General features: G+C 41.3%; 1 protein-coding gene across 1 annotated transcript in view; it reads left to right on the forward strand.

Annotated features, from left to right (window-relative positions):
* Window positions 1–365: 365 nt before the first annotated feature.
* ARHGAP11A (Rho GTPase activating protein 11A) overlaps window positions 366–12,077 on the forward strand; it is a 31,420-nt gene continuing 19,708 nt past the window's right edge. Inside the window, exons 1-4 of the mRNA XM_007521689.3 lie at window positions 366–781; window positions 974–1,238; window positions 3,590–3,660; window positions 4,919–5,015. Coding sequence (XP_007521751.1) covers window positions 1,110–1,238; window positions 3,590–3,660; window positions 4,919–5,015 — 297 coding nt within the window. The 5' untranslated portion in view covers window positions 366–781; window positions 974–1,109. The remainder of the gene's footprint in view (window positions 782–973; window positions 1,239–3,589; window positions 3,661–4,918; window positions 5,016–12,077) is intronic.

Below are 12,077 nucleotides of genomic sequence, written 5' to 3' on the forward strand. Positions count from 1 at the left end.
TGACCAACATTAGCGTTTGTTAATTCTGACTTAATTTGACTCAAGGCAGGTCCCGTAAGACCGGTTGCTCCATAAAAGGACCTCAGCCTAGCATTGAAGAAATGAGGTGTCTGTGACGTCTCCCCGAGCATATTGGCGCAGGTCAGATAGAGTAAAATGCACTTTTAATGGCAGTTTTACCCCACGATATAACCACAATGGAATCAGTAGAGTTGATCTTCTCTTCGTGGTTTTAATTTCTGCCCGCAGCACTCCTTGTGGCGCCCCCTTTGCCTTCGCCTCCCTAGACAGGCAGCGCCTTAGCCACTCTCTGGGGTCCTGATTTTGAAAAGCGGAGCAGGCCAATCAGAATGCGGAGCGCTGTTTGGCGCTGCCATTTGAGTCTCCGCCGGAACTGAAGCGGAGACGGCCTGGGTGTCGCAGGGTGTCTGCTGGGGTGCTGCGGGTGGAGGCATGAGGAAAGCCGCTTGGCTTCTGTGAGCTCACCAGGATGTGTAGGCCGCGGGCCGGAGGCAGGCTGGTGGGAGAGGGAAGGAGCAACCTGTGAAACGGGGTGACGGCGGTGACCAGCCCGGGCGGGGACCGGGACTGGAAGAAGGGGCCTGGGCAGCCGGCTGGGCCGGCGGCTGGACCCGGGAGGGGTGGGGGGTGCGGGGGACTGAGGCAGGACACCCATCCGAGCCTGCCGGGACGGAAGGGACGAGGAGCGTCTTTACACTGGGGAGACGAGGGTAACGTGAGGCTTGGACGGAAGAGGTTCGGTGCAAGTGGCGAGAAGCAGGTGGGTGACAGGCGTGGTCCGAGGGGCTGGAAAGAGCGAGGAGGAGGAGGAGGAAAGGCTGTGTAGGTAGCTGCAAGGGTGGGGCGGCCGGAGAGTCGTGGTCGGGGAGGGAAAGGCGGGGCGGGGCGAGGATCGGAGGACTAAGGAAGTGGGAAAAGGACCGGGGGAAGCTGTGGAAGTGGCTGGGCTTAGGGGCCGGAGTGCCAGACCCGTTCAGAAGGCGGCGGAGCCCAGAGCAAACCGCAGAGTGTTGGAGAGTTGGAAGACTTGGTGGCGAACGAGAGTCCAGAGCCAGATCGTGCGTCGGCGAGCAGGCCGAGCGCCCGCGATGCGGGACCACAAGCTGGTGAGGTTGGCCTTGCTGCAGCAGCTTCGGACGGCCTATGGCATCAAGGTCAAAGGTGGCCGTGCACAGTGTGACCGCAGGAGGCCAGAAACCGCGACGTCTGAGAAGGCGGTGAGTTCCGGGGGTAGGGGGTCTAGGTGCTTTTTTTTCTTATGCGGTTAAATACGGTGACTTCATAGTGATTAAATACCGACTTGCAAAAAAAAAAATTACTAGATAACGGGTATAATTTCTCACCGTTCCCACCACCAGAGTTCTCTGTCCTCATTCCCACCCCTGGAAGCTATAGTAATTCTCCCAAGGTCGCAGGTATGGGTTGACTGTTATTTCTGTAACTGTGTTTATATGTGTTTGTCTATTGTATTCTATTGCCCTGCCTTCTTTTCAGTTATCATTTATTTATTGGATAGAGACAGCCAGAAATCAAGAGAGAGGGGAGTGACAGGGAGAGAGACACCTGCAACACTACCCGCAAAGCTTTCCCCATGGAGTTGAGGACTGGGGGCTCGAACCTGGGTCCTTGTGCATTGTAACATGTGCGCTCATCCAGGTGCACCACCACCCGGCCCAAACTTCTCTTCCTTTCTAAGTCACACCTACATCTATTACTTCTGAATGTCCCCTCCCTCCCCGTTTTTGGGGAGTTCAGAGCCCTCTGGTCATCTTCCCCTAACATTTCCCCCTCTGGGAGTCTGGACCAAAAATCTTTACGGGGTGTAGAAGGAGGTCTGGCTTCTGTAATTGTTTCTCTGCTGGACATGGGCTTTGGCAGGTGGATCCACACTCCCACCTTTCCCTGGCGGGCCAGGGCTCTGGAGAGGTGGGGCTCACGACACACTGGTGAGTGAGATCGTCTGCTCAGGACGTTCAGGATGAAATCGTAGGAGCATCTGCAACATGGTGGTTGGTGCTTTACTTTTTTATTTTAAGAGTTTTTTTTTTTTTACCTTTATTTATTTATTGGATAGAGACAGCCAGAAATTGAGAGGGAAGGGGGTGGTAGAGAGGGTGAGAGACACCTGCAGCCCTGCTTCACCACTTGTGAAACTTTCCCCCTTCGGTGGGAACAGGGGGCTGGAACCGGGTCCTTGTGCTTTGTTAACAGGTGTGCTACCACCAGGCCTTGCTAATATCTTCATTTTATGTGACTGTGGAAGAGAATGTAGTTAAGTATGTCTGATTCTATCCAAGTAATCAGCTGCTGAATTTAAAAGAATGACATTCTCGGTTCTTTTCAACTAGATGATCCTTTGGTATGGGGGGTGAGAGGTGGCTGTCTTGTGTGTTGTAGGATGTTTACGCTTCTGCTCACAATGTGCTAGTGGCATCTTATAATTGCAACAGTCATCTTCAGTTGTTGCCCATGAATTGTATTTAAACAGGTAACACCTGTGGAGAGGAAGACAAATATTCATTACCCTACCATCTCTGTAGTAGCTTGTTAAAAAAAAAAAAAAAATAGGGTGTTTTAACATTTTGATGTTTGTTAATAGTCTTTGGAGCTAAAATGCTAGTATTCTTTATTGATATAAATGCTTTATTATTATTTTTTTTTTTAGTTTCTCAGGTTTCACCACTCCAGGACAACATTTTCTGATGGAGACAGTAGTGGGTGGTTGGGGGTTGACATCACAGCATCAAAGTTTCCACCAGCAGTGGACACAGGGCTGGGCTTGACATCTTTTAGTTCTCTGTACAGTGCTATGACTATAATACTGGGCCATACAGAAAGTTAAACTTGGTCAAGGTCACTCAGCTAATAAGTGAAAGATCCAGAATCTAAAATATGGTCTTAAACCTCTAGGACTTGCCTCCTTTAAGCACTATAATCAAATGGAGTCTTATGATTGAAAAAGGGGTGAGTATGTAGTACAGTTGACCCTTGAGCAAAATGGGGCTTGGGGACACGAATCCCACAATTCCAGAGGAGTTCATGTGTGCCTAGGGACTCTCCAAAAACTTTAACCACTAAAAATCTATTGTTGATCAGAAGCTTTATTAATAAGTCAATGTATATTTTATATGTTCTGTTTTAAAATGGAGAAGAGAAAAACATTAAGAAAGTTATAAAGATAGGGAAATAAAATTTCTCGTAGTGTATTAGTTCCATAAATGTATGTCATTTGTTTATAAAAAAAAAAAATCTAGTGGTCCAGGAGGTGGCGAGGTGGATAGTATTGGATTCTCAACCATGAGGTCCTGAGTTCAATCCTTGGCAGCACATGTACCAGAGTGATGTCTGGTTCTTTTTCTCTCTCTCTCTGCCTGTTTCTTTCTTACGAATAAATAAATAAATAAATAAATAAATAATTTTAAAAATAAAAAAAAAAAGAAATCCACACATGCAGCTACTTTAAACCTTTGTTGCTCAGGATGTCCTAAGGTTTTTAATTTGCTTAATAGTAAGAAAACTGCTGTTGTTCTTAATGTTTGTGTTGTAAAAGCCACATTTTTTACTTTAGGGCAAAATATTTGGAGTACCTATTAGTGCATTGCCTCATTCTGTTGTACCAGAATATGGACAAATTCCAAGGTAAGCAAAGTGTGAAATAAATTGATATATATGAGTATTAAATTAGTTGATTGATACATTTGTCTTAAACTAGCAACTGTTATTTTTCAACATTGATATAAATTTGTTTTTAACTTTATCTTTATTCTCAGTATTGAAATTCTTAGAACTTTTATTTATTCTCTTTTGTTGCCCTTGTTATTTTATTATTGTAGTTATTACTGTTGTTATTGATGTCATCGTTGTTGGATAGGACAGAGAGAAATGGAGAGAGATGGGGAAGACAGAGGGAGAGAGAAAGATAAAACACCTGCAGACCTGCTTTACTGTCTGTGAAGCGATTCTCCTGCAGGTGGGGAACCTGCTGCGCTACCTCCCAGCTCCCCAAAACTTTATTTTCTTTAATAAAATATTTAAGGCTAAATCCTAGGAAAGAAGTTATTTTTTGTTTGAATTAAATCAGTTGGTGTTTGTTTGTTTTTGTTTTGTTTTGTTTTTGTTTTTTAGAGCACTAATCAGCTCACCTCTAGTTTTATGGTGGTGCTGGCAGTTAACCTGGGTGGAACCTTGGAGCCTCAGGCATGAGGATTTTTTTGCATAATCATAACACTACCTTCCCCACTGAGTTTTCATTTCATTTTTTTTTATTTCTATGTCAGTTATTTTGCCCCAGTTTAAATAGCAATTAGTAATAAATGCATTTAAATCTTAATGTTTCATTTTAGAAATGTGTGAAAGAATTTATCCAAACTATTAAGCAAATGTGTGATTGTAGACTATATGATACTTGACCTTTTCTATACCATTTACTAATAAAAAGTAAATTTTTGGACTACCTATATTGGAAATTATTGAGGGGTACTTATATCTGAAGAGAATAGTTAAAGCATGTACATAATCATTTTTAGGGGCTGGGTGGTGGTACCCATTCGGAAGAGAAACCAAGTTATCATGTGCAAAGACCCAGGTTCAAGCCTCAGGCTCCCACCTGCAAGGGGAAAGCTTCACAAACGTTGAAGCAGTACTACAGGTGTTTCTCTTTTTCCTGCTCTGTCTGTCCCTCTGAGTTTCTGTCTCCATCCAACAAATAATACATATATAAATAAATAGTTTTTTTTTTTTTTTAAAGAACCATGTCTAGCTTTTCCTAATTTGTTTTCTCCAGCTGATTGGTGACACTAGAACCTATATAAAGTGCTTGGCATACCCATGTATTTTTGGCAGAATTGAAGAAAATATGATGTGTAGGTGGCTATTTGAAAAGATTTCTCTCTTTCAGCTTTCTTGTTGATGTTTGCACATCTTTAGAAGGACATATGCATACAGAAGGGCTTTTCAGAAAATCAGGATCTGTTATTCGCCTAAAAGCACTAAAGGTAAAGCCTATTCTTGAACTATTTCATTTAACTTGTGCCACCTTTTGATTTAATTGTGACTGAAATTTAGAACCACCACATGAATTATCAAAGAAACTGGGTTTGTACATATATTTATATTTTTAATTTTATAGGGGGATTAATGGTAAACAGTAAATACAGTTGTTGGTACGTGTGTGAAATAGCTGAGTTTTCTGCAAGACACTAACCCCCCACCTAGGTCCTTTACCATCATGCACCAAGACCAGAACCCACCCCACCTGCCCATACCCAGTTCTTTACTTTGGTGCAATACTCCAAACCCAGTCTAAGTTCTGCTTTGTGTTTCCCTTTCTATTCTTATTTCTCAACTGTGGTAGGATCATCTCATATTCATCCTTCTCTTTCTGTCTTATCTCACTTAACATGATATCTTCAAGCTCCATCCAAGATGGGGTGAAGATGAATTCACCAGTTTCAGTAACTGAATGGTATTCCACTGTGTATATATACCACAACTTGCTCAGCCACTCATCTGTTTTTGGACACCTAGGTTGCTTCCAGGTTTTGGCTATTACAAATTGTGCTGCTGTGAACATAGGTATACACAAATCTTTTTGGATAGTTGTGTTGGGTTCCTTAGGATATATCCCCAGGAGAGGAATTGCCAGGTCATAAAGTAGGTCCATTTCTAGCCTTGTGAGGTCCCCCACCAACTTACATTTCCACCAGCAATGCAGATAGGTTCCTTTGTGCCCACAACCTCTCCAGCATTTGGTGTTACTACCTGTTTTTGATGTATGACATTCTCACAGGGGTAAAATGGGATCTCAGTGTTATCTTTATTTGCATTTTTCTGGTACTCAGTGACTTGGAGCATTTTTTCATATGTCTCTTTACCTTTTGAATCTCTTCTTTGGTAAATATTCTGTTCATATCTTCACTCTGCTTTTGGATGGTTTCATTTGTTATTATGTATATATATATTACAGAATTACATGTCGACAGGGGTTTGAATCCACACCATACCCACCACCAGAGTTCTGAACCTTCAGTCTTCCCTCTGCAATCCACCACGGTTCCCCTTAAGTTTTAGACATGGACCAACTATCTTCTCTACAACTATCTGTCCACATTTATACAAAGTTACCCCTTCTTTTCCTCTGATTCAATCCTCTTTCCCTCTAAACCACTCATAACATCAAAGCTACCTCCACATGTCCCTCTCCTTTTCTTTCTTTCTGGGTGCTTATTTTTATTTTAATGACAGGATAATCTTTTCAAAATAAATTACATACATTTATATTCTTTTTTTAATTTATTTTTTATTTAAGAAAGGATAAATTAACAAAACCATAGGATAGGAGGGGTACAGCTCCACACAATTCCCACCACCCAATCTCTATATCCCTTCCTCTCCCCTGATAGCTTTCCCATTCTCTATCCCTCTGGGAGTATGGACCCAGGGTCTTTGTGGGTTCCAGAAGGTGGAAAGTCTGGCTTCTGTAATTGCTTCCCTGCTGAACATGGATGTTGACTGGTCGGTCCATACTCCCAGTCTGCCTCTCTCTTTCCCTAGTAGGGTGGGTCTTTGTGGAAGAGGAACTCCAGGACACATTGGTGGGGTCTTCAGTCCAGGGAAGCCTGACCGGCATCCTGATGGCATCTGGAACCTGGTGGCTGAAAAGAGAGTTAACATACAAAGCCCAACAAATTGTTGAGCAATCATGGACCCAAAGCTTGGAATAGTGGAGAGGAAGTGTTGGGGGGATACTCACTGCAAACTCTAGTGTACTTCTACTTTCAGGTATATATTTTGCACTAGTTTATGGATACATGTGAACATATGCTCTCTCTCACAGAACCTGGTGTATATCTAGGTTTTGGGACTTTGTTAGAAAGTGAACCACCTGAGATGGAATTAGAGAATACTATGAAAGGAAAGGTCTCACCCGAGTAATGAAGCTGAAGGGTTGTCATTCCACTCCTGGAGTCTCTGGACACAGTCTGAGCTGAAGCATGTTGAGGTGGCAATGGTTGTGTTGATTAGGTTGCGATCGGCTGATGCAGTATTATTTGATATGGATTGGGAGAGGCATGCCGGAAAGTGTGCCCTATCCTAAGGTTCCAGGACTGGGGGAAATATAGGCTCTATAGTGGAAATGTGAGGTTCCTGCTTACTTAGGGTTCAAAAAGACGATGGATAGTTATTGTTATCATCACATTATTTGGTAATTGGGTTAACTTTGAAAAGTCCTTTTGTTAGGGTTTGCTGTATAGTACCCAGTATCTTGTACATAGCTGTGCCACTGATTGCCTCTAATCTACTTGGTCTAGGCTTTTGAGAGAGTCCGCATATCAAATACACAGCCTATATATTAAGAAGACTCAGTCTGTTTTAAAAACTTCGAGACATACAATTAATTTTCCCCCTCTCATATTAATTAACTAGTGATTTATATGACTACACTTTACTAGGAGTGTACATAAACACCATTCCCACCACCAAAAGACTGTGTCCCATCCCACCCACCCAACCCCACCCCCACCGACCCAGGAGCCGCATGTCCACCCTCCCCCTCACCACAGGGTTTTTACTATGGTGCCCTACTTTCAATTTAGCAGTCAGATCCTGCTTTTAGTTTCCCTTTCAGATCTTCTTACTCAACTTCTGTTGATGAGTGGAATCATCCCATACTCATCTTTATCTTTCTCACTTAGCTCACTTAACATAATTCCTTCTAGCTCCGTCTTAGATGGGTCAGAGAAGGTGGGTTCATTGTTCTTGATAGCTGCATAGTATTCCATTGTGTATATAAACCACAGCTTTCTCAGCCACTCATCTGTTGTTGGGCACCTGGGTTGCTTCCAGGTTTTAGCTATTATGAATTGTGCTGCTATGAACATAGGAGTACACACCTCTTTTTGGTTGGGTGTTATGGAGTCCTTGGGGTATAACCCCAGGAGAGGAATTACTGGATCATATGGAAGGTCCATGTCTAGTCTTGTAAGAGTTCTCCAGACTGCTCTCCACAGAGGTTGGACCAATTTACATTCCCACCGGCAATGCAGAAGGGTTCCTCTGTCCCCACAGCCTATCCAGCATTTGTTGCTGCTGTCCTTATTGATGTATGCCATTCTCACAGGAGTGAGGTGGTATCTCAGTGTTGTCTTCATTTCCATTTCTCTGACAATCAGTGACCTAGAGCAGTTTTTCATATGTTTGTTAGCCTTTTGGATCTCCTCTGAGGTGAATGTTTTGTTCATATCCTCTGCCTATTTTTGGATGGGGTCATTTGCTTTTTTGTTGCTAAGTTTGCTGAGCTCTTTATATATTTTGGTGATTAGTTTCTTGTCTGATGTATGGCATGTGAAGATCTTCTCCCATTCTGTGAGGGGTCTCTTTGTTTGTTTAATAGTTTCTTTGGATGTGTAGAAGCTTTTCAATTTGATGTAGTCCCATTGGTTTGTTTCTGCTTTAGTCTTCCTTGCAATTGGGTTTATTTATCAAAGATGTCCTTGAGGTGTAGGTGGAAAAGTGTTTTACCAATGTTTTCCTCTACGTATTTGAGTGTTTCTGGTCTAACATCCAGGTCTTTGATCCATTTGGAGTTGATTTTTGTTTCTGGTGAGATAAGGTGGTTCAATTTCATTCTTCTGCATGTTACAACCCAGTTTTCCCAGCACCATTTATTGAAGAGAGCCTCCTTCTTCCATTTAATGGTTTGGGCCCCCTTATCAAAGATTACATATCCATAGGTGTTGGGATTTATTTCTGGGCTTTCAATTCTGTTCCACTGGATGTGTGCCTATTATTGTTCCAGTGCCATGCTGTTTTGATGATGGTGGCTTTATAATATAGTTTGAGATCTGGGAGTGTGATGCCTCCATTTCTGTTTCTTTTCCTTAAGATGGTTTTGGCAATTCTAGGTATTTTCATGTTCCAGATAAATGATTGTAGTGTTCTATTCTCTTAAAGAAGCTTGGTGGAACTTTAATGGGTATCGCATTAAATTTGTATATGGCTCTTGGGAGAATATTCATTTTGATAATATTTATTCTTCTAATCTATGAGCATGGGATGTCTTTCCATTTCTTGGTATCAGTTTCTATTTCCTTGAGTAGCAACTTAGAGTTTTCAGTATACAAGTTTTTCACTTCTTTGGTCAACTTTATTCCTAGGTATTTGATTGATTTTGCTGAAACAGTAAATGGGAGTGATTTCTGGGTGTCTTCTTCTTCAGATTTAGTATTTGCATAAAGAAATGCCACTGATTTTTGTACATTGATTTTGTAGCCTGACACCTTGCTATATTGCCTAATAACTTCCAGTAGTTTTCTGCTGGAGTCTCTAGGTTTTTCTTTTTTTTCTTTTTTCTTTTTTTTTTTTAATTTATTTCTTTATTGGGGAATTAATGTTTTACATTCAACAGTAAATACAATAGTTTGTGTATGCATAACATTCCCCAGTGTCCCATTTAACAATACAACCCCCACTATGTCATTTATCATCCTTCATGGACCTGTATTCTCCCCACCCACCCACCACAGAGTCTTTTACTTGGGGGCAATATGCCAATTCCATTTCAGGTTCTACTTGTGTTTTCTTTTCTGATCTTGTTTTTCAACTTCAGCCTGAGAGTGAGATCATCCCATATTCATCCTTCTGTTTCTGACTTATTTCACTCAATATGATTTTTTTAAGGTCCATCCAAGATCGGCTGAAAACGGTGAAGTCACCATTTTTTACAGCTGAGTAGTATTCCATTGTGTATATAGACCACAACTTGCTCAGCCACTCATTGCTTGTTGGACACCTGGGTTGCTTCCAGGTGTTGGCTATTACAAATTATGCTGCCAAGAACATATGTGTACACAGATCTTTTTGGATGGATGTGTTTAGTTCCTTAGCATATATCCCCAGGAGAGGGATTGCAGGGTCATAGGGTAGGTCCATTTCTAGCCTTCTGAGAGTTCTCCAGACTGTTCTCCACAGAGGTTGGACCAATTTACATTCCTACCAGCAGTGCAGGAGGGTTCCTTTGAGACCACACCCTCTCCAGCATATGCTGCTGTTACCTTTTCTGATGTATGACATTCTCACAGGAATGAAGTGAAATCTCATTGTTGTCTTGATTTGCATTTCTCTGACAATCAGAGACTTGGAGCATTTTTTCATGTGTTTCTCGTCCTTTTGGTTCTCTTCTGTGGTGAGTATTCTGTCCAAGTCCTCCCCCCATTTTTGGATGGGGTTATTTGTTGTCTTGTTGTTGAGTCTGGCAAGCTCTTTATAAATATGTTGGTTATTAAACTCTTATCTGATGTATGACATGTAAAGGTTTTCTCCCATTCTGTGAGGGGTCTCTTGGTTTGGGTAGTGGTTTCTTTTGCTGTGAAGAAGCTTTTTAATTTGATGTAGTCCCATAGGTTTATACTTGCCTTAGTCTTCTTTGTAATTGGATTCGTTTCATTGAAAATGTCTTTAAAATTTATGCGGAAAAAAGTTCTCCCAATATTTTCCTCTAAGTATCTGATAGTTTGTGGTCTAACATCCAAGTCCTTGATCCACTTGGAATTTACTTTTGTATTTGGTGAAATACAGTGATTCAGTTTCATTCTTCTGCATGTTTCAACCCATTGTTTCCAACACCATTTGTTGAAGAGACTCTGCTTTCCCCATGTAATAGTCTGGGCCCCTTTGTCAAAGATTAGATGTCCATACGTGTGGGGCCTCATTTCTGGGCTCTCAATTCTATTCCACTGGTCATTTTGTCTATTCATGTTCTAGTACCAAGCAGTTTTGATGACAATGGCCGTTTAATACAGTTTGAGATCTGGCAGTGTGATTCCTCCGGTTCTGTTCTTTTTTCTCAAGATTGTTTTGGCAATTCTAGGTCTTTTCTGGTTCCAGATAAACATTTGTAGCATTTTTTCTATTCTCTTAAAAAATGTGCTTGGGATCTTGATGGGGATAGCATTAACTTTGTAGATGGCTCTGGGTAATATATTCATTTTGATGATGTTAATTCTTCCAACCCATGAACATGGAATATCTTTCCACTTCTTTGTGTCTTTTTCAGTTTCTTTGAGTAGTGACTCATAATTTTCAGTATACAAGTCTTTCACTTCTTTGGTTAGGTTTACTCCTAGATATTTTATTGTTTTTGTTGCTATAGAAAAGGGAACTGATTTCTGGATTTCAATTTCTTCTAACTTAGTGTTTGCATTGAGGAATGCCACTGACTTTTGAATGTTAATTTCGTAGCCTGACACCTTACTGTATTGCCTGATGATTTCCAAAAGCTTCTTGCTGGATTCCTTAGGTTTTTCCATGTATACTATCATGTCATCTGCAAATAAGGAGAGTTTGACTTCTTCTCTTCCAATCTGTATCCCTTTAATTCCTTGCTCCTGCTTGATTGCTATGGCAAGAACTTCCAACACTATGTTGAATAGTAATGGTGATAGTGGGCATCCCTGTCTAGTACCTGATCTGAGTGGAAATGCTTCCAGTTTTTCACCATTGAGTATGATGTTGGCTGTAGGTTTGCTATATATAGACTCCACTATCTTCAGGAATTTCCCATCTATTCCCATTTTTTGTAGTGTTTTGATCATAAAGGGATGTTGTATTTTGTCAAATGCTTTCTCTGCATCTATTGATATGACCATGGGGGTTTTGATCTTGCTTTTGTTGATATGGTGGATCACATTGATTGATTTACGTATATTAAACCAACCTTGCATGCCTGGGATAAACCCCACTTGGTCATGATGAACAATCTTTTTGATATCCTGCTGTATCCGGTTGGCTAGAATTTTGTTCAATATTTTCGCATCTATGTTCATCAGAGATATTGGTCTGTAGTTTTCTTTTTTGGTTGTGTCCCTGTCTGCTTTTGGTATCAGGGTGATGTTGGCTTCATAGAAGCTGGCAGGGAGTATTCCAGTGTCTTCAATCTTCTGGAAGACTTTTAAAAGTAGAGGTATTAGTTCTTCTTTGAAGGTTTTGTAGAATTCATTTGTAAAACTATCTGCTCCAGGACTTTTATTTTTGGGGAGATTTTTGATAACTGTTTCAAT

Source organism: Erinaceus europaeus, chromosome 16, assembly GCF_950295315.1.
Source record: "Erinaceus europaeus chromosome 16, mEriEur2.1, whole genome shotgun sequence".
Classification (NCBI taxonomy): Eukaryota; Metazoa; Chordata; class Mammalia; order Eulipotyphla; family Erinaceidae; genus Erinaceus; species Erinaceus europaeus.